Source organism: Oryctolagus cuniculus, chromosome 6 (genome assembly GCF_051225735.1).
Source record: "Oryctolagus cuniculus isolate XC-2025 breed Fujian yellow rabbit chromosome 6, ASM5122573v1, whole genome shotgun sequence".
NCBI lineage: Eukaryota > Metazoa > Chordata > Mammalia > Lagomorpha > Leporidae > Oryctolagus > Oryctolagus cuniculus.
This window is the reverse complement of record NC_142872.1, coordinates 117,303,873-117,327,652: the sequence shown is the minus strand read 5'-3', so window position 1 is coordinate 117,327,652 and position 23,780 is coordinate 117,303,873. Positions and strand designations below refer to the sequence as shown.

Genomic DNA, 23,780 nt, shown 5'->3' with positions numbered 1-23,780 from the left:
TTGAATACTGTAATCAATACACAATTCTTCTTAAGTGCTGAAACTTAACTGAAAAGTGATCGCTGTTAAATGTAAGAGTGGGAATAAGAGAGGGAAGAGATGTGCAATTCGGGACATGCTCAAGCTGACTTACCTCAAACGGTAGAGTTAGAAACATACCAGGGGATTCCAATTCAATCCCATCAAGGTGGCATGTACCAATGCCATCTCACTAGTCCCAGTGATCAATTTCTGTTCACAATTGATCATAATGATAGGACTAAGAACCAAAGGGATCACATAAACAAGAATAGTGTCTACAAATACTAGCTGATAGAATAAAAAAGGGAGAGAATGATCCAACATGGGAAGTGAGATACACAGCAGACCCATAGAATGGCAGATGTCCTAAACAACACTCTGGCCTCAGAATCAGCCCTTAAGGCATGCGGATTTGGCTGAAAAGCCCATGAGAGTATTTCAGGCATGGAAAGCCAAGACACTCTGGGGGAAAAAAAAAAAAAAACCTAAATGAAAGATCTCTGCCAGTGAGATCCCAGTGGAAAGAATGGGTCATCAAAGAAGGAGGTACCTTTCTCTGAAGGGAGGAGAGAACTTCCACTTTGACCATGGTCTTGTCTAAATATGATCATAGTCAGTTCTCTCAGGGGGCTTCCATAGCCTTGGCAGCTCATGACAAGAGCCTAGGGTGATTACTGAGGCCATAAACAAGAGTGTCAATTTGTTAAGTCAACAACAGGAGTCACTGTGCACTTACTCCTCATGTAGGATCTTTGTCCTTAGTGTGCTGTACATTGAGATTTAATGCTATAACTAGTACTCAAACAGTATTTTTCACTTTATGTTTCTGTGTGGGAGCAAACTGTTGAAATCTTTACTTAATGTATGCTAAACTGATCTTCTGTATATAAAGAGAAACGAAAATGAATCTTGATGTGAATGGAAGGGGAGAGGGAGTGGGAAATGGGAGGGTTGCAGGTGGGAGGGAGGTTATGGGGGGGAAGCCATTGTAATCCATAAGCTGTACTTTGGAAATTTATATTCATTAAATAAAAGTTTGAAAGCAAAAAAAAAAAGAAGAAAAGAAATTTAAATTTAAAGAAAAAACTGGAAGAGCAAAGGGAAACATAGTTTATGTGTGAAAGAATTGAGTTAGGTTGAATAAGAGGATAATTGGGGCTAATTATAACCACTCATTTAGGATTCAACAGGTCATGACCGTTTTTCTAGAGGCTCCCTCTGAATTTACAGACCCCAGAATTTTTGGTGGGCACTCAAAATGCGAAGGGAAATCCTCAGAAGGGTAAGAGATTTCTGGAGAACTCACCTCCTGAGGAAATCAGCTCATGACTTTTTTTTTTTTTTAATTCACAGGCTTTTATTGGGGTTCCGCTCCCAGGCGAGGTTCCCCGGTCCCAACAGAGCAACAGAGCAGGGGCCAGGGAAGTCGCGCATCAGAGATTGGGAGAGCTCCTTTTATAGCTTCAGGGCATGGGGGTTAAAGGTTGAGGCAGGTCTGTTCCTCATTGGTTGACCTTTAGGCACCCGCAGGGACCTTGACAAGGACTTTCTTCCCCGGAAGTAGGCCTCTCCATTCCCGGAAGTGTAGGCCTTCCCTCCTTGTGGATCCCAAAGCTACCATCCTGACCTTTTGATGATAGGAAAGGGGGCAACGATGAGTCTCTCTGGCTACTTCCTGCTGACTGGGGACATCCTCTACAGGGGCCCACTGCGGGTATCTTGGGGCTCCGCAGGGACAGGCATGTATGGATGGAGAAGCATCTGGTTGACTGCCTGGTTGCTGAAGGCCTTGGTTCATTCCATTATCACCTGCTGTAAACACTTAAACAGACACTGTAGTATACAAGTCAGGGTGAGAATAGCAACCAATGATCCTAAGAGTGGCATTAACCAGGTAATGAGAGGATTTTATAGAGGAAAGGAAATGAGGGGGTCTCTGGCCCCTTGGGAGGATGGTTTGATGGATGTGGTTTAAATCTGATCCCAGCTGAGACCAGGAGAAAGGTCACTGTTTTGCAGGTAGAGGGGTTTGTCTGTAGAGAAATTCTGAATAATCAAACAACATTAAATGTGGGAGAGGACAATCAGTACACACATATTGGGAGTAGAGCCATAATGTTAGAGTAGAGGCTATGATTACAAAGGAATGAGACCCAAGTGGGCTAGACAGGGTCTAGAACAAAGGACAGAGTCATTATTAGAGGACCCAAGAAAGATAGTAACTAAGCCACGAATAAGTTCTGATTGAGAGGCAAACAGAACCTGACAGAAGGGGCTTGAAAGTAATCTGGTGGGCTTTAGGCCTTGTAAGTTAAGAGGCCCAGACTTATCTATCTCTTCACATAGGGTACCATCTTAAGGGAAGTGTGAACCTTCTTGGAAAAGGCACCCTGTTGACTTCCATTACCTAGCTGGTCTGGGAGGAGAGCTGGCCAGGTAAAGGCAGATAGCATCTCTAACAGGAAATTTACAGTTCTGCCTGTAATGTTGCTGACCCTACTTGGCCGTCTCCATTCAGCAGCGGCGGTCACCTTGGAAGCTGGGCTGAGTGAAGGGCTTTTCAGCTTAGAGCCAATAAGATCTGTGGCTCTGACCTGGGTGTCCTTCGACTCCAGGGCAGGTCCATTTCCAGAGATCCAACTCTTGGCTGGCAGAGCTGCCAGGGCTCTTCACAAGCTGATTTCTTCTGAAGCACAGGCTTGCAACACTGAAAGCCACTGCAGTGAACTGGCCTGTTGGGTCTCCTTGAGGGCAGATCACTGTACAGAACTGCCATTAATAGGCCTGCCACCTATCATCACATTTCTGATGCCTGGCTTTCTCTTCCTCCTGGTTTTTGTTAAAGCAGACCAGAGGATGCAAGTCAAGGGGGTGCCAGTCCCAGATCACTTACTGACAATAGCAATATCAAATGAAAACCTAGAAAGCAGTTTCAATCATTAGATAACAAATATAGCAGTTTCAATACTAGCTTTTTAAACTTTTTAACTTTTTTAATTTACCAATTGATTCGAATTACTTTCTGTTCTTAGTAACCTCAGCTAGACATACTTTCAGTTGGTACCTATAATACATTATTGGCTTCATCTGTTTACAGCGCCATCCCAAAGTACTGAATATAGTAGATGTGACTGAAAAAAGTCCATCAGAACCTATAGGAGGACAGCTAAGCACAGAACCAACAATGCTTTAGTTTTATGAGCAGCAACTCTGATTTATAAAACTGTGGATGACAAAAGACTTTCAGCTGCCACGTTTAAAATTATAAACACATTATAAACTCAACAAGAGGCACGTGCTTACTTCACATAGCATTTTTGAAAGCACCTGTAGGATTTTACAGAACATTTTACTCTTTAGGCCTCTGTGGCTTTCTCATTAAGATCCAAGATTTCTTTCTTTTATAACCTTCTGTGACTTCCACACACCCTCTTCAACTTACTTGAAACATTCCATCATTTCCATTCCACTCTAGAGTAAACTAGCCATCAGGATGAAGTCAATCTTACAAACCTTGTCCTTTCTTTATTCAAAATAACTCTTTCCTTTTAACCTTCCTTACCAAATGCACATTTCTATAACATTTTTAACACAAATTTAACATGCTGAGTATACAAAAGTTTACAATAAATTAGCAGTTATACCTAAATGACTTAAGATGCTGATATGATATATCTCTACTTGAACTCAATTAAAATTAAAATTGCATTCATCTAAAACAAGTACCAATTACCCATTGCTGTTTCATTGAGTACTGATTGCCGGGAAACAATTGGTCGAGCATGGTCTGTAGTCAGCCTGGGGCACCAGACAGGTTCAAGGAACGAGGGGGCCTCAAACTCAGAAAGGGGAGGCTCACAACCTCAGCTCCCCAGTTTTGGCACCATCTGCAAGGTGTCTGGCGTGCAACAAATCTTCCCAGGCAGACGAATCAATTAATTCACAGGCTTTTATTGGGGTTCCGCTCCTGGGCGAGGTTCCCTGGTCCCAACAGAGCAACAGAGTGGGGGCTGGGGAAGTCACCTATGACTTTCATCTAAAAGAGAAAGAGTGGACCAACCACCCAAGCTTAGCTGGCATGTGCTGCTCGGGCAAGTTGCAGAAAAGGGGAAGGTACTGCACCATGCCCTCAGACCTTCTGGAGATCTCTTCTAGAAGGCACAACTGATGACATACCACTGCCTGTCTTCATTCAAATGTCCCCCTAGAAAAGTCCCACTTGGGGCCGACACTGTGGCTTAGCAGGTAAAGCCACCACCTGCAGTGCCAGCATCCCATATGGGTGCCGGTTCAAGTCACAGTGGCTCCACTTCCAATTCAGCTCTCTACTATGGCCTGAGCCCCTGCACTCAAAAAAAAAAAAAAAAAATGTCTCACTGAGACAGGACTGAGAATACATCACTACCTGTATTCATTCAAGTTGCTCCTTAAGGAAATTCCATTGAAACAAGAACACCGGCCAACCTGGGGACAAAAATAGGTGTCCCATCTGAGACTATCAGGAGTTGCAACTAGCTCACTGGACAATCTTCCAGACATTAATTTCTGTTCCAAGGAATATCAATAACATATTTATTGTCCTTCATCAGTCTGAGTAGCTTTCAAAAATAACAGTGGTGAAAACCCAGAACCATATTCAAAGAGTAAAAACATCCTCTAGGTTCTTTAATCTGACAGTCAAGGTAGCTCTGTGCTAAGCCCAGATCTGCTCCTTCGGGTACCATCTACATTATTTGGAACAAGTGCAGATCTACATTATCATTCTGTAAATCTTACCTGACCTACACCAAAGCATGCTTTCCAAATGTCCTGTGTAACATATCCATGATGCAGGATTTGCATCTTAATCTAATGCTGATATTGCAAATCAGCATCCATTTTGACACATTTGGGCAAAGAACCAAAGCACTGTTCATATCTGACAGCCTAACAGGGTAAGGTCTGTGACAATGAAAAGAGACACTTTTTTTTTTTTTCATTTTTTCATCAACACAAAGCATAGCAATGTACCCTACTGAAGATCCTGAATTTAAATCTAAATTCTAAATCCGTTTCTGTTTCAATATGAAATCTTGTAAAAGAGCTGCAAAAGTCCCACAGTGTTTGACATACAAGATCAAGATAAAATAGGTTGTATCTTACCTAAAACAAAACAAAATGAAAAATAAAATCACACACAAAACGCTAATGTAGGATTGCCACCAGAGAAAGCTAACAGATCTCTGTCACTCCCACATCAGATCACCCTGCTTGTTTAACCCATTTTATGAAAAGAAAGATGACTGTGTATGCAGATGTTGCTAAAGAGACTAACTTGTAACCTGCAGGCATTTCTCAAAGCTGCACATGACGGAAGTCAAAACAGAAGCTATCACTGATTTGGTTCTGTTGTTAGACTGGTGTCACAGAAAGTTTTAACTCTCACTTGTCACCTGACAGCTTACAACTACTTTGGTCTGTTTTTGTTTCAGCTGGAGCTTAGAATTATATTGCTTCCTAGGCCTAGTTCCAGTGTTCTTGTTTGGTTTTTAAGCTTTCTTACAATTAATGAATCACTGAGCCGGATATTACCTAAGAAACAAAAATTCAGAACAAGCTTCCAGCCCTATATTGGCAATTATTATTTTTGCTAACTATCATCCAATCAGGAAAACACACATTTAAACACATTAATATTATCTCTTCACATTTCAAACCGGCAACTTTTAAAAATAGTAACAATATAAGATCAGAGTAAAATATTAGTGGGTAAAACTTTTCAGATTGAAATTTAGCAAAATATTATATCATTTTGATCCAGTAATCCCATTATGAGGAATTTATTCTAATGAAATAATCAGTGACTCAACAATAATATACAAATAAAGAGGATACTCATGGGCCCACATATAATAGGAAAACACTAGAAACCATCTTCATACCTGGAGTTATATTAGTAAATTATCACCCATCCATGTATTAAGCTATCATTCAGTCATTAATACTCAACATATTCTTACTATAAAACATTAATGTTATTTAGTATACATCAATGCATAAAATTAAGTAAAATAAAATTTGGTTTTCATCAAGTTTGTTAATAAGACATTCTTTTTTGATAAAGTTCCTATAGGATATAAGTTCCTGAGCAGCATAGATTTTACCTCAACTTGGAAAAGAAACCTAGAATATTGCAAAGTGGTTATAAAATATGGTGGAATGGCCAGATGTTTCTCTCTTACATTCAGGAGTACTTTTCCTGTTGTTTTGTTTTAAACCAATCTCTTGATAGTTTAAAAATAATGTTTATCTGTTTTTATTTATTTGGAAGGCAGAGCAACAGCAAGAGAGACAAAAAGAGACAGAGAGGGAGAGAGAATGAGAGAAAGAGAGATTTTCCATCCACTGGTTCACTCCCCAAAAGCTCAGAACAGCTGGAGGTGGAACAGGCTGAAGTCAGGAACCAGGAACTCCAGCCAGGTTTCTCATGTAGGTGTCAGGGACCCAAGTACTTGAGATCGTATATGATGCTTCCCAGGTGTGCATTAGCAGACAGGTGGATGGAAAACAGAGGTGGGGTTCAATACTAGACATTTGGATAGGGAAAGCCAGCTTTCAAAGCTTAGAATTACTCATTGTACCACAACTCCCACCCTTTCAAGTAGTTTTTTTTTTTTTTCCTCAATTGAGTGGTTTTTTAATGGCTGACTCTCTGCAACAGAGACCCCAGGCCCTAATTTTGAACAGGTTCTGATACAACCAAACCATGGTCCACATAGAGGAAATTGATAGGATCTACTGTCATACAGGGCCATATTCGCAGTCTATGACTTCCATTAGAAGTTGGCAACATATTGGGTTCAAAATCATTCATGCCATGTTTTCTAAACATGGCCCAAATTATATCATATTCAGTTATACATTGTAAGAAATTGCTTCTAAAATTAGTAGTTATCACTCATTAAACTTAAATCACATTTAATATATCTTGCAAAATTTCATTTAAACTCAAGCCACTTTAATATATAAACATCTCAGTATTGTAATTAGCCCAATTCTATTTTGTGAAACATACACACCCAAAAGTATATAAACAATGACATACAGAAAACTCACATAAAAGAATCCAAGTGGTCCAGATATATATGGTATTTTCATTCCCAAGAGATACTTGACTTGTGAAGTCACTACATGAGTGGCAGCCCCAGTTGTCATTGCGCTGATCACAGGTTCTGTAAGCAGAAATGTGGCACTTCCCAGTTGCAGCACAAACATGGCCACCTAAGAGCACAAAGAAAGGGTCAGCTGCTACCTCCAAATAAAATTTCCCAGGGTTCCTAGAGAGATTAAATCCAACACATTTCAACTTCATTTTATACACAGAGAACACATTTTGTAAAATTTATATGCTCAATACCTTGAGTTCTCTTAAGAATATTATTAGTTTCCAAGAAAGTCCAAATATAATTTAAGTATCTCAATTAAAATTAACACAATATTTTTTTAATATTGACTTTTCCTTTTTCCTCTTTTCCTATCCCTACATTATAAAATGGGAAAATTGGGTCTGGCTCTGTGGCGAGGTGGGTTAATGTCCCGGCCTGAAGCACCAACATCCCATATGGGCCCTGGTTCTAGATCCAGCTGCTCCTCTTCTGATCCAGCTCTCTGCTATGGCCTGGGAAAGCAGGAGAAGATAGCCCAAGTGCTTGGGCCCCTGCACCCACATGGCAGACCCGGAAGAATCTCCTGGCCCCTGGCTTTGGATCTGCACAGCTCCAGCTGTCGTGGCCAACCGGGGAGTGAACTATCAGATGGAAGACCTCTCTCTGTCTCTCTCTTCCTCTCTCTCCTCTGCTTCTCTTCTCTCTGTGTAACTCTGACTTTCAAGTGAATAAATAAATCTTTAAAAAAATAAAAAGGGAAAATTACTTAAATCAGTTAAATTTGATATCCGTAGAATAAAATGCAAATTTGTATTCCTATAAATGTATTTTTTAATCAAAAGGATACGATTCACTACTTTATAGTAGGCTTAACATCTCAAAAGCAATGGGGCCAGTGCTGTGGAACAGAAGGTTAAGCCTCTGCCTGCAGTGCCACCATCTGATTTAGGCATCAGTTCAAGGTCCAGCTGCTCCACATCAGAACCAGCTCCCTGTTGATGCACATGGGGAAGCAGTGGAAGATGGCCCAAGTCCTTGGGCCCCTGAACCCACGTGGGAGACTCGGATGAAGCTCCTGGCTCCTGGCTCCTGGCACTTGGCTTTTGGCTTTTGCCTGGCCAAGCCCAGCCATCTGGGGAGGGAACCAGTGGATGGAAGATCTCTCTCACACACTCTCTCTCTCCCTTTCTCTCTCTGTATCTCTGCCTTTCCAATAAATAAATAAATCTTTTTAAAAAAATCTCAAAAACATAGAAACAATAAAAATATTCTCTAAGTTTCTTCCAGCTTCTGTAAGCATGCTGTTTGACCAGATACTTCATCAAACAACTCCAGTAGGCTAATATTTAATATGAAGATATTAGGACTTATTTCTTCAAGGGTATGACAAGAAGTTCCTGAAAAAACAGATGCGGTCTCTTTTAAAAATATTTATTTATTTATTTGAGAGGTAGAAAAATAGAGACAGAGAAGGAACTCCAATCCTTTACTGCACACCCCAAATGCTCACAACAACTGGGGCTTGGCGAGGCTGAAGCCAAAAGTCAGAAACTAAATAGAGGTTTCCCACCTGGATAGCTGAAACCCAGATACTTCACATGCTACTTCCCAAGACATGCATTAAGGGGAAGCTGTAATTGAGGGTGTAGCCAGACCTTGAAACCAGAAACTCCAATATCAGATCTAGGCACCTTAAGCATTAGGTTAAATATCTACCCTTGTATTATATTTTAATTCCATTTTTCCACAAAAATTTTGAAATACCCTTGTATTTGAGGAAAACTAAGATGGAGATAAGGTAAAGGTGTATGTCTTAAGAAGCCTAGAAATCAGGATAAAAATCATTGTCTTTAAATATTTCTTTAGTACTTCTCACCTCACCCTCCATCCCAAAACTATGTCAGACAAAATCATAAACTCTGAGTACAAGCTGTGCACTGAGCTCTCCTGGGCAAAAGGTGATGGGAAGAATCATAAACCCCCTGCAACTCACAACACTTCAGTGATGAGTGTTAAAGAGAGGGCTTTCAGAAGACAGTCCACTCTCACTTACTGTAACTGTGTGAATTCAGTCACAGAAACTGAAAAGATAAAATCGCCTATTTTGAAAAGAACATTAAATTAACTTCATGATAGAGTGGAAAGTCTCATTATGTTCCTAAATCTGTATATATGAAATACACGAAATGGGTTTACTTTAAATAAAATGTTTTTTAAATTATCTTCATGACTATTCATTAACTGGAAAAATTAAACAAAACAGGTCAAGCCACTACAACCTCTTAATGCATTAATTATAATATTTAGGTGTGATCATAAAATTATTGTCAGAAAATGAGATTAACTATTAAAGAAGTCAGAAGGAAGAGTAGCAATGAGATCTCCTTTTACCAAGAGGTCACAGTCTTGAAAATGAGAAGTAAATAGTGCTATCTGGTACCATCAGAGCACAAATTACAAAATACATTACTTCCATATTGTAATTATACTGCAATTCCCCTAGGTCAAAATAATCAAGCTCTGAACTTGTGTTAGACTATATTTTCCTGGACTAAAGATTGAAAGCCAATGTGCTGACCCTAGAGTTCTACCACATCCTGGCTCTGCGATTAAATAAAACCCACTGCAATTCTCCAGGTCTCATCATTTATAAATTATGAGAGTGATGTGCGGCCTTTGTCACTTATATAGTTGTAAATTGGGAATAATACATGACAGGGCTTGGAAACCTGTAAAATATGCAGGAACATCATGAAGCATCATGCATATTTATCCAATATGGAAAACCAGCCACCCGTTTTGAAACTGTAAAAAGGGTCACATCACAGTTTCTAACTCTTGAAAACTTGAAAGAATTTATCAGTGCAGAAAGAAATATTTTTGAATTGTTTTCTGCATAGAGTGACCTTTTATTCAATATGTAATAAAGAAAAGAATATGTGTTGCCAAGGTAAAAATCAAGCCATCTACTGTCAGACAGGAAACCAAAGCAGCAGTTCTACTATAAACATTATTTCAGTAACTTTGCCTCAGTTTGTCAAAGAAATGTTCTGGAGGGAATACTCAAGAATGGATACAAGTGGCACACAGTGATCTATTGACAACTCTTATTTCACAGTCTGCTGCTTTTCATCCTGAAAACACAATCAGAAAACATAAGCATTGAACTAGTTAGTCCCAAGTATCTTTCTGTTGTAAATCAGTCCCAAATTAGGACATTAACTCTTACAGTGATGAGGATGAAACTAGCACACGATTGGGGTAAGATGAAAACCAGACAGCTGGATTTTCCTTTCAGCCAAATGCCCCAGATAAGTAATACAAATATTTGAAATTGTAAAGCCTGTTGGCATATATGGAATTTTACGGATGCATAAAATGTTGGAAAGTTCTTATCTGTATACCAAGTAATTTTTTAAAAGATTTATTGTTTATTTGAAAGGAAGAGTTTACAGAGAGGCAGAAGCAGAGACAGAGAGAGATTCCATCCACTGGTTCACTCTCCAAATGGCTGGGCCAATCCAAAGCCAAGAACGAGGCACTTCTTCCAGGTCTCTCAGGGACCTGGAAGCACTGGTGCAGGGGCCCAAGCACTGGGGCCGTCTCCTACTGCTTTCCCAGGCCATAGCAGAGAGCTGGGTTGGAGGTGGAGCAGCTGGGACTCAAACCAGCACCCATATGGATGCTGTCACTGCAAGTGGTAGCTTTACCAGCCATGCCACAGGGATGGCCACCAAGGTAATATTTTTAAAACTGTGTTTCTTTCTTTTATCTGAGAGGCAGAGAGACATAGATAGTGCTGAGTCAGACAGATAGATGAAAAGAAGTTCTCACATACTGGATCAGTCCCCACATGCCCACAATGGTTGAGGCTAGACCAGGCCAAAGCTGGAAGCTGGGAATTCAATCCAGATCACCTATGTGAGTGACAGGGAGGCAAGGACCCAATTATTTGAGCCGTCACCTGCTTCCTCCCAGGATATATATTTGCAGGAAGATTGAATCAGGAGTGGAGCTGGGACTCAAACACAGGCACTGCAACATGGGAGGCCAACATTCCAATATGCAACTCAACTACCAGACCAGATTCCCACCCTTGCTAAGTATTCTTAGCTTTCACTAATTTGATAATAAAAATTTGGGGGTACAATAAATAAATAAGCTAATAAAAATTTATCTTCTGTTTTTCATTTGTTTCCTAAATTCCAGTACCTACTTAGGTTAATGAGTGGCCATGCCCAAGAAATAAGTTACCTAACCAAACGTGGTCACCAACCACTTCCAGCTAAATCAGTATCTTCTAGCAGCAGCTTCTTTGTCATTTCCACAACCTAAGAGTTACAAACAAAAGACTTCCCAAAAAACTACAAGATATGAAAAGATTTCAATCATTTCAAAGTGTTGAAAATATGGAAACTTACCTTATAAAAAATTGAGAAAAGATGGAATATCCTCTTGTAAAACATTCGAAGACTCAAAATACTTTTGTAATATTCTATTTGCACATTTGTATGCTCTTAAAAAATCCTCGCAGCAAGGGAAAAATCCCTAAAATGGAGAGTTCTTGACTCTGAAAGGTCAACAAGTCCCTTAAGACCTCATTTTGATACACACCATTGGGCACATAAGGATGACTGCAAACATTTGAGATTTAACTGAGAAGAAATTATTCTATTGAATCACAACCTTCTGCATAACCCAAGAAAATGGTGGGCATCTTTTTTTTAAGATTTACTTATTTGAAAGTCAGAGCTATGTAGAGAGAGAAGTGTCAGAGAGAGAGAAAGAGGTCTTCCATCCGATGGTTCATTCCCCAATTGGCCATAACGGCCAGAGCTGTGCCGATCCAAAGCCAGGAGCCAGGAGCTTCCTCTGGGTGTCCCTTATGGGTGCAGGGGCCCAAGCACTTGGGCCATCTTCTACTGCTTTCCCAGGCCATAGCAGAGAGCTGGATCAGAAGAAGAGCAGCCAGGACTCAAACCAGCGCCCGTATGGGATGCCGGAGCTACAGGCGGCAGCTTTAGCCAGTGCCACAGCACCAGCCCTAGTGGTGGGTACCATAAGAGGAAGGACAAAGGGACAGTGGGAGGGAGACAGATTTAAGAAATTCTTTATTATCCTCATTATCCACCACCTAAATTTCAACAGCTCATGCACACTGAATTACGGAGCCAGCATGGAGAGGCTGTTACGCATAGTTCAAAGGTAGCAAGTTCAAAGCAATACAGGCTTTACATTTGGGTCCAACAGATTGAACTGTGTTTATCTTCAAAAGTAAGTATGTGAAATCGGGGTTTTCTAGAATATTTTGTTTGGAGATCTGGTACTTTAATTTTGTATCCATGTTGAAACTGAACCCCTATTATGTAAAAGCAGGACTCAGCCTCTAATCTGTCTCCCTTAGTCCAAGATGCCCTTGCCTGTCCATCATCAAAAGGAATTCACTGACTTGGAGTAATACTGCTGGTCTTACAGGGTTCTAATCACTGGACTCAAGGAGTCATTTGCTTGGGGGGATTACAGGTCCAGGCAGACTATAACTGCCACCTTCAAGTAACCCTCAGACCAAATGGAGCCCAGCTAGCCATCAAAAATTCCTTAAAGAGCATGACATCACTAACCAGTCAAATGAAGATCATGAACAACACTGACCAACCAGAAAACTGGACATGAGCTGATCACACACCTCTCAGCCCCAATTTCAGTAAGTATATTCATCCCTAACTCCTCAGGTAGCCCAAGAATTAAACAATAGCTGTCCAGCTCCTTGCTCTGTGCTTTGACATAAACATCTACTTTCTTCCACCACCCCAATGTCAGTGATTATCATTCTGCACGTCTGGCAAGCAGACCCAATTTGTGGGTTCTACAGCAGTATCTCCAACTAATTTGGGGTGTTGCTTGGCAATAATGTGGGGGATTTTTCTAAACTAATGACTTAATAGACAGTCACATCAGCTCCTTTCACTAATGATATGGATGACAATCAGTCTAATTTAGAAACTCAGTCCCCAAAACTTGGCCATGTAGCATTTTATGAGAAAATAAATTTCAAACAATATCTTTCAGCTGTTTGCAGTAATGTTGATGTTCTGGGCTAATGCTGAAAACCTCTGACATACATTATCAAGGTTCAATGGCATGATGCTATTTGGTAATGCTTAAATAAACACCATGTGTTCTATATGAATTGAATGTATCTCAGATTTCAAGTAATATTTGCCTAGTGCCTTCAAATACTTACAGGGGAAAAAAAGAAGAGTGCACAGGAAACAACTATATTACTGAAGTGGATGAAATATAGCATGGATTTCAGGTAATGTTGATTTTTCTACAATCTGGCTCTTACATTATACCAACTAACTTGTTTGTTTATTCAATGAATATTTATTAAATAGCTGCCAGAGGCCAGGCACAGCATTGTTGTAGAATGCAGGGAGAGAGATACAGTTCACACCTTAAAAGAATGTATAAAGAAAGCTGAAAAGGTGATGTTAGGACTGAGGAATGTTAACTAGGCCCATAAATAAGGATATAACTTTGCAACATAAAGTCTCAAAAGCTGTTTAAGTGAGACCTAAAATTTTAAAAAGCCCTGTGTTACTGAGCAGTGTAAACAGGTTTAGGGAGAGATAAATTGCTCATGACATTAGGATAAGAGTTGAGTGCTGCATAGGGATATGGCAGATAAAGCCTTTATGTGACCAGAGGACTTGAGAAAAAAATGTATCAAATGGATACATATGAAGTTTCATGTTGTGTAATTCAGAATATAAAATCCTTCTCCATACTGTTCAGTGATAAAAAAGATAGCTATCAATTCTGCAAAGATACAACTGAATCTTAAATGCATATTGCAAGTAAAAGAAGTCTGAAAAGGCTGCAAAATGTATGATTGTAGAAAAGACAAAGCTATAGAAACTGTAATAGATCAGTAGTTTCCAGGGAGTTAAGAATGGAAGAATGTATAGGAAGTGAAATATCTGGAATTTTTAGGATGACGACACTAATCTGAATAATACTATAATGGTGTATATATGACATTATGCATTTATCAAAACCACTATATTTTACAACACAAAGTCAGTCTTAACATATGCAAACTTTAAAACATTATTTAGGAGAGAAAAATCAAACAATTTACAGCCAAAAAAAAAAAATCTTGGAAAAGAACAAAGCTAGAAGAATCATGCTTCCAAATTTCAAAACTTACTACAAAGTTACAGTTGTGTGATACTGACATAAAAACAGATGACTAAGCCAATAGATTAGATAGCCTGGAAATAAACTCTTGCATGTAAGGATGCTTCAAAAACTTCATGAAAATAGAATTTAAAAATAGGTATACTTTGGTATAAAACTTTTTAAATTCATGCATAGTTTTTTTCATAATATCCATTTTTATGAACATTTTGAAGACTTCTCATCTATGGTGAGATAACTTTTGACAAGAAAAACTATTCAGTGGAGGAAAGGGTTCTCCTTTCAAAATCTGGTGCTGGAAATATGGCATAATACGTGCTAAAGAATGACAGTGGATCATTACCTAATATCATATATAAAAATTCACTCAAAATTGACTAAACTCCTAAAAATAAAATGTAAAACTATAAAACTCTTACAGGAAAAAGAGGGAAAAACTTCACAATATTAAATCTGAAAATAGTTTCTTTAAATATGATTCCACAAGCACAAGCAACAAAAGAAAAAATAGACAAACTGAGCTTCATGAAAAATTTAAAAATTTGTGCATAACAAGACATTAGTAACAGAATAAAAGGACAATCCACAGAATGAGGAAAAGATTTGCAAACCAAACATCTGATAAAGGACTTGATACTAAAATATATAAATAATTAGTACTAAACAAAGTCAAAACTGTCATGATCTTAAAAAACAAGAAAAGATGACAAAAGGGAAGACAGAACAACTAAAAATGTAATGAAGCCTCCTGGATATGATCCTGGAAGAGAAAACAGATTAGGAAAAAACTAAGGAAATTTGAATATAACATTTAGATTTCAATTAACTAACTATTACTGGTTTATTAGTTGTGACAAATATACCATATTAATGGAAGATATAATTGAGGAAACTATCTGGGGTATGTGACAACTCTATGTGCTATCATTGTAACTTCTCTACAAATTTAAATTATCCCAAAATAAAAGTTATTGTCAAAAAAAGGAATAAAGAAAAGAAAACCTTCTCTACCTCAAACACAGAATTACAATTGAATAAACAGTTTTCAGCAACATGTAGGCTAAGCATGAGGAGGTCCTGAGTCTTGTAGACATGGGTATGCAGAAAAAAGACCCTAAGAGGAATGCCAAGCAGTTGCATTTCAGAGGTACAGCATGTGCATAATACAAATAACTACACCAAGGCAAAGATCCAAACAACACAGGTACAAGAGATAAATACAAAACTTGCCACTGGATTTCAAAGTAGGGAGGGAATACTGCAGGGTAGAGTTAAAACTGTGCCTTGACACTTGAGGAGGAATTCAAGACAGAGAACTTTTTGGAACAATTCTAAAAAGAGGGGTGAATATGAAGCAGCTCAGCATGGGACTTGCTCAGAGGACAGAATTGCCAGTTCAGAAGGGGCAAAACTAGCCAAAAGGGAGTAATAGAAAATAACTCAAGAAATTTTGAAGTCAGAATATAAGCACCATAAAATAGTAAAAATGAAGTTTTGTAGCAGTGGTGACATCACTCTTCCACATGCTTATTAAACACCTAATTTTGCCAGGAAGCATGCTGCACACTGGCTCACACATCAGCTGTGCTCTGGTAGGATTGATGTAATGATAGAATGTGGAACAAATGACCATGTAAAAGGTTAACATAAGAAGAATAGCTAAAGGACATAGGTATCTAAGCTAGACAGTAGGATTGAAGAGCAGAGAGATGAGTTTGGGACATAAGACTACTTGATAGACCAATTAATTAACTACATAGGAAACCCAACTGATCTTTTATTTTACTTTCATTTATTGTGAAATGTATCAGAAATTTACTAGACTTAGAATTATTTTTATTTGGAATACCACATATGGTGGAGGGGGCTCCACAGCCTTCTCAGTCCTCAGCTTTTTCAAGAAAATTAGCTCTGATGCAAGCAACAATGACAGTCTGACCTGCTCAGGATGGACAATTGCACTGTTCTTCCCTCCTCCTTTCTGCCCCAGCTAAAGAAAATCAGAAAAGGCATAAAATAGGAAGATGGAAGCATGGCATTACTAAAAAACACAGGGGAGTAGGAAGTTGTAGGAGCTTCAATTTTCATCAGGTATGAGGGTAATTGTGAGAAGAAGTAGATTTTATTGACTCCATCTCCACATTTGAGATGAATGGCACTAACAAAACGTATGACAAAATTAAAGAATGTTAAGTTTTATTGCTTCTTTTTAACTAAGAACTCTGTTATGGTTTTAAAAGATATAGACCCATTTCACATCTTCCAGGAAAGGAGAGAGAAAGTAATAAATCTGAAAAGGTTAAAAAAATCTGTTTAACATTGTTATTTAACATGGTGATGCCACTAACATTTAATTGACCTTTTTCCTCTTCAGTTTATTCAACTCACATTTATTAAGTACAGCTGCTGGAATTATACAGATAGACAGTTTCTGTTCTATAGAGATTCACAGTCTAGAAAAGGAGACGAGGACGTAAAACTTGCTTCCTGATAGATTAGGCAGTTCTGTAACAGAGGACAGGAGCAATGTCTTGTGGGAGCAAGCAGGAAGAATCACTTATAGTGCTCTCCAGAGATGTCAGAGAAGATTTCTCCAAGATTATTGTATTTATTGAGTTGAACCTTGAAAGACAAGGAGGAGACACATAGGTAGTATAAGGCAGGGTCTTGGAAGATTAGAGAATGGCAGATACACAGTAGTGAGGCCAAGAACATAACCCCACCACATCACACATGCTTCATATATGGGGTGCTGCTATAAAGGAAGTAAAATATGCAAAGAGCTAGTACAATGCGTGGTCCTACACATTGCTAAATTAAGTTCCCTTGCTTTCTTTCTCACTACTAGTTTAGTAGCAGAGCAGTTAAGAGGATATATCCTGGAATCCAATTGTTCCTCTGCTGATTTCTAAATGCAAGACTTCTTTATCCCCCAAAACCTTTTATTTAAGGAATACAATCTCCGTGCTTTTCATAAATACAGCATCAGGAATATAGTGATTCTTCCCATTTTATCTGCCCTCGCACCCAACTGCCATCCTTCCTCCTCAATCTCCTATTCCCATTCTTATTTTTTACTGATAGCAATTTTCAACAATCTTTACACAAATATAATTAACTCTATACTCAGTAAAGAGTTCAACAAATTGTTTTAAAAAACTGTTACTCAACAGTTGAGACAAGGGCTGTTCAAAGAAATTGCATCTTGAAGCATTAATTTCGCTTCTATAGATTACCTTTATGTGATCTATTAGTTACCACAGAACAGAGAGAACATATGGTATTTGTCCTTTTGGGATGGGCTTATTTCACTAAGTATGATGTTTTCCAGGTTCATCCATTTTGTTGCAAACAACAGGATTTCATTTATTCTTATCACTGTGTAGTATTCCATGGTGTATATATCCCATAATTTCTTTATCAAGTCTCCAGTTGATGGCATTTGGGCTCATTCCATATCTTAGCTATTGGGAATTGAGCTGCAGTGAACATGAGATACATTGAAGTTCATTTATTTGGTGCCTTTCCAATTTTTGTTGTAGGCACCAATTGCTATAAACTTTCCTCTTAACATGGCTTTTGCTGCATCCCATAAGTTTTGATATGATTTATTGTTATCTTCATGCGATTCCAGAAATTTTTTTATTTCACTTTTGATTGCTTTAATGAACGTCTGTTCATTCAGGAGCATGTTGTTCAGTTTCCCTGTGTTTACATATGTTTTAGAGATTCTTGAGTTGTTGATTTCCAGCTACATTCCACTGTGGCCAGAGAAGATGCATGGGATAATTTTGATTTTTTCTTAATTTGTTGAGACTTGCTTTATGGCCTAGCATGTGGTTTATCCTAGAGAAACATGAATTGGTGAGAACAATGTGTATTCTGCTTCTGTAGGATGAGAAGTTCCGTAGTTATCTGTTAGGTCCATAGTGTCAATTAGCTCTGTTTTTTCCTTGCTGATTTTCTGTCAGTTTGATCTGTCCAGTGCTAAAACTGCAGTACTGAAGTCCCCCATTACTATTGTATGGGAGAATATGTCTCCCTTTAGATACATCAACATTTCTTTTAAATAGCCACATGCCCTAAATTGGGTGCATATACATTTATTATAGTCACATCTTCCTATTTAATTGATCCTTTACACATTATGTAATTCCCTTCTTTGTTCTTTTTAACAGGTTTTCTGTTTGTTTTTGTTTTTGTTTTTGTTTTTGTTTTTACAGGCAGAGTGGACAGTGAGAGACAGAGAGACAGAGAGAAAGGTCTTCCTTTGCCATTGGTTCACCTTCCAATGGCCGGCACAGCCGGCGCGCTGTGGCCGGTGCACCGTGCTGATCCGATGGCAGGAGCCAGGTACTTATCCTGGTCTCCCATGGGGTACAGGGCCCAAGGACTTGGGCCATCCTCCACTGCACTCCCTGGCCACAGCAGAGAGCTGGCCTGGAAGAGAGGCAACCGGGACAGAATCCGGCGCCCCGACTGGGACTAGAACCCGGTGTGCCGGCGCCGCAAGGCGGAGGATTAGCCTAGTGAGCCACAGCGCCGGCCCCTTTTTACTTTTAATGGGAGATTTTCTGCCTTCACCCTCTTTCATAGTGATGACCATGTTTCTGTATTTCTGTGTGTAGCTCATCTTTCAGCATCTTCTGTAAGGCTGGATGAGTGGTGACAAATTCTTTAAACTTCTGTTTGTTATGGAAAGTCTTTAGTTCGCCTTCATTCATAAATGAGAGCGTTGCAGGGTACAGTATTCTGAGTTGACAGTTTCTTTTTTTCTCTTAAGACTTAGAATATATCTCGTCATTCTCTCCTAGCCTGTAGGGTTTCTGATGAGAAATCAGCTGAGTCTAATTGGAGATCCTCTGAAAATAATCTAACATTTCATCATGCACATCTTAGAATCTTCTTTATGTTTTATTGTGGAATGTTTGACTACAATGTGTAGGGTGAAGACCTTTTCTGATCATGTCTATTAAAACTTCTATGTGCTTCCTGTACTTGAATGCCCCTTTCTTTCTCCAAATTAGGGAAGTTTTCTGAAACTATTTCACTAAAAACGCCATCTAATCCATTCTTTCTTTCCAGGCCTTCAGTTACTCCTAAGACCCATTATGTTGGTTTGTTTGATAGTATCCCATAAATCTCCAACACTATTTTTTAGTTTTCTTCTTTTTTTTTTTTTTTTTGGTCTGACTGAAAAATTCGCAGAGATTTGTCTTCTAACTTGGATATTCTTTCTTCTGCCTCATTGAAGGTTTCTTAAGGTTTTCCACCATATTTTTTATTTGTTCTAATGAATTCTTCATTTCCAATATTTCATTTTGGCTTCTCTTTAAAATCTCAGTTTTGTGGGAAAATTTTCATTCATATCATGTATAGATTTCTTAAGTTCATGAATTTGCTTCTGATTACTTCTAAGTAATCCTGCAATCAATTTTTTTGGATTCCATTTCTGGCATTTCATCAATCTCTTCATCTTCACATGCTAGTATTGAAATGTTGTGTTCTTTTGGGGATTTTAGAAGTGTCATGTTGTCTTCTTTATTTTTGTTTCTTAGATTGCTGCATTTATTATTTGGCATTTGTGGTGATACTTCTTGGGTTTTCTTTTTCCCTGTGATGGCTTTTATCTTTGAACTATGCCTCTGTGGCTTAGTGGAGTGCCTGTTCTTTCAGTGAATACCCTGAGGCATGTGCTGGGTGTAACCAGGGAGCTCTGTTCAGTGCTTTAGGGTGAGTGGGAGTGTCTAAGGTAACACTCAAGTTGGGCTTAGTAAATCACACCCCCCCTTTTTTTTTAAATCAGAGGGGAGGTTTGTTCAGCTCTGTTGGCCTAGTCTCACATTCACCTCCTCTCCTCAAAGGAGACCAATGACTGGGCTGTAGTCCTAGTGGGTAAAGTTTTCATCCATGCTACTACAAGAACCACACAAAAGATCCACGAAGTACTCAGTGTAAGCACAAATCCCTAAGCAGGGAATCAGGGAGCCCCAAGCATGTGGAGCCTCCCACAGTGACTACCTAAGGACCGACCAACACTCGGCATCCTCCTACACAGCCACAGTGTTTTTACAGTCCTGACACACAAGGCTTCCACCATCACAAATATACAGCCCCTGTCAATTCTTCCAGCCAGACTCAGGCATCTCCTCTCAGCTGGTTGCTGGGAACACAGACGTGAGCTGGAGCAGCTATTCTGTAAGTCCAAAATGATACCTGCCCTCACTTAGCTGGTTACAAGATGCCAAAGATGGGTGGTCGGGGGAAGAGAAACATCTCACCTTTTTTTCCCTCTCAGTTGATAGATACACTGTCCCCTACAGGGCTCCAATCTGGACTCCAGCTAGGCTCTTCCTGCAGCTTTGTCAGCAGTGGCTTGGCCTACTGCAGTATGGTCTCACCTCACTCCAAAGCTGGTGCTGAGGCTCTTGTCTGCCGGGGTCCTGCATTGTGCACATCCACACCCTGCAAATAGGTCCATAGTGTCCCTCTAATTTGTGTGGAGTTTCCTCTGCCGTTTTCTCCCTAACTCTTCCCTAAGACTGCACTCTCTCCACTTTTTTTTTAACTATCTTCCCCCAGACTAGAGCATTCTGTCCCCCCAAGTCTTTTTATTTTTTTTAAGATTTTATTTATTTATTTGAGAGGTAGAGTTACAGACAGTGAGAGGAAGAGACAGAGAGAAAGGTCTTCCCTCCGTTGGTTCACTACCCAAATGGCCGAAACAGCCAGAGCAGCGCCAATCCAAAGCCAGGAGCCAGGAGACCCTCCAGGTCTCCCATGCGAGTGCAGGGCCCAAGCACTTGGGCCATCTTCCACTGCTTTCCCAGGCCACAACAGAGAGCCAGATTGGAAGAGGAACAGCCAGGACTTAGAACCCATGCCCATATGGGGTTCCAGCGCCGCAGGCGGATGATTAACCTACTATGCCACAGCGCCAGCCCCCCCACCCCCTTTTTAAAATAAATCACTTTATCTCTCAATATCTTCATCTGTATGATGGGAACAATAATTTTACTTATTTCATAAAATGTTACTGAGTACTAAATATATGAATACATAGTCTAAGTTTAGCACAAAGCTTGGCATCAGGTAGTATAATAAATGTTATTCTCTAACATGAAAGTTTTTTTTTATAATTTTAAGAATGTATAATTGTGGGGCCAGTACTGTGGTGTAGCGGGTAAAGTCACCACCTCCAGTGCAGGCATCCTATTTGGGCACCGGTTCGAGTCCTAGCTGCTCCACTTCTGATCCAGTTCTCTGCTATGGCCTGGGAAATCAGTAGAAGATGGCCCAAGTCCTTGGGCCCCTGCACCCATGTGGGAGACCCAGAGGAAGCTTCTGACTCCTAGCTTCAGATTGGCACAGCTCCAGCCATTGCAGCCAACTGGGGAGTGAACAAGCAATTAGAAGAGCTTTCTCTCTCTCTCTCTCTCGCTCTCTCTCTCTCTCTGCCTCTGCCTCCTCTTCTCTCTTTGTGTAACTCTGACTTTTAAATAAATAAATAAATATTTCAAAAAAAGAATTTATAATTGTAACTTTATTAAGTTTATTACTTCCTAGCCTCCCTAGGTATAAGCACAGCTCAAAAGATTTAGATTAAGCACAGTAATGACTTCCTGACTATAATGTTTGTGAAATAGTGAATCATTATCAGAGAAGATTTTAGATTATTCTACTCCTCATTATAAAGAAGGAAGTCAATGATTTTTCTGGAAAGAGCATAATGTGTTGAATACACAGATTGAATTCATTTATATATTACATCCTTTCTATACCTATGATCCTCTTATTTAACACACTCAAATGCTTAGCACAAAACCAAAAGTGGAAATCTCATATTTAGGTCTTCAGTTGATTTTTTTTTAATCATTGTTGAAGATATAAGACCACGTGTTTCCAGAATGTACAATAACACAGGTCTTCGCCGCTGAAACTCTGTTCCTGGGTCACCCATGCTTGTGCAATTGTCCAACAAAGAAGCCGTGTGTCCCCATGTCCCCCAGGGCAGAAACCTTATGGTTGCTTCAGAAAAGCAGAGCTTGGGAAAATTTCCAGAGGTAAGTGGCAAAGGGACAATCCCAAACTTCTCTCAGTTCTTAGAAAAAGGAATGGGCAAAATGCCCATCACAGAAAATAACAGGAGTTATGGGGAGAAGAGAACAATGGTTTTAAAGGTGTATTAACTTTTATTCAGCATTTGTTTCCTCAACAGAAATGTTCATTGATTCTGGCATTTTTCCACCTTGCCTAGAAGTTAACACCTTATTGCTATGAATGAGTATACAAGCAATTCCTCTCTTGGCTGTTACTGTTTTGTGGCTATAAAAATTTTCTTTAATCAATTTCTCTAGATACTAAAATTGCATCAGTAACACCAAAAGACATTCTTTGAAAAATTAGATTTTCAATGTGCCTTATAAATAGATAGTAGAAATAGAAATAAAGATCACCTCAATTAGTCACTATATTATTGATAATCAGAAATTACATGATTTATGATCACAGAAGTTCCTACTGTATTATAAAAACAGTACAATAAACTAGAAAATCAACAATAAAGTTGTACTGAGTGAAAGAAATCAGAAAACAAAAACAAAAGAAAAAAATGGATTTTTATAAAACACCAGAAAATGCAAACAGTGACAGAAAATAGATCAGTGGTTGCCATGGGTTAGTCTGGAGGTGTGGACTATCAACGGTTAAAGAGATATTAGAAGGAATGACAGTTATTTCTAGTATTTTGATAATGGCTTAATGGCCATAAACATATGGCAAAGGTTATCAGTCTGTACATTCTAAATATGTGGAATTTGTTGTTTGGTAATTATTCCCCAATAAAGTTGCTTTGAAAAAGCTTGTGATCTAATGTCCAACACAGAAATATACCATCTTATATTATCATGGGGGCATGAAGGTATTTTATTTATACTGGCAACATAGATGAAATTGTAAGGGAAAAGAGAAATAATTTATTTTGCCTGAATAACAATGAGTGAGAGACATTTATATTTTATGACACACACATTGACAGCTTACCTGGGAGATAATGAAACCACTACAAGACCATTATTCTAGTGAGGGTGAATCTCATAATGAATGTACCATTCTCAGTGCAAGATTAGTCACAAAAAGTAAATAAGGTAGTAAATAAGATAGACTTATACCTATACATTGATCTTTACATTCTGATCATGAAATTATACCTTGGTTTCCCCCTAGAGCTCATGAAACATTCATAAAATATTGATTATATATTAGGCCACAAGGAAAACAATAGTAAATTAGGTAATATAGACATATTATAAACATTAGCCTTGACCACAATGCAATAATACTATAAATTATTGATAAAATGAAAAGCAAAATGGAATAACTGCCTCTAGATTAAAATGTCAGTTGTCTCAA

The 23,780-nt window shown here is 38.9% G+C and overlaps 1 protein-coding gene across 1 annotated transcript in view; it reads right to left on the bottom strand.

Annotated features, from left to right (window-relative positions):
- The window catches only part of SLC26A7 (solute carrier family 26 member 7), a 141,322-nt gene that overhangs the window by 71,373 nt on the left and 46,169 nt on the right, over positions 1 to 23,780 (bottom strand). The window contains 1 exon segment of the mRNA NM_001195763.2: positions 7,117 to 7,281. Within this exon segment, the coding sequence (NP_001182692.2) occupies positions 7,117 to 7,281 (165 nt within the window).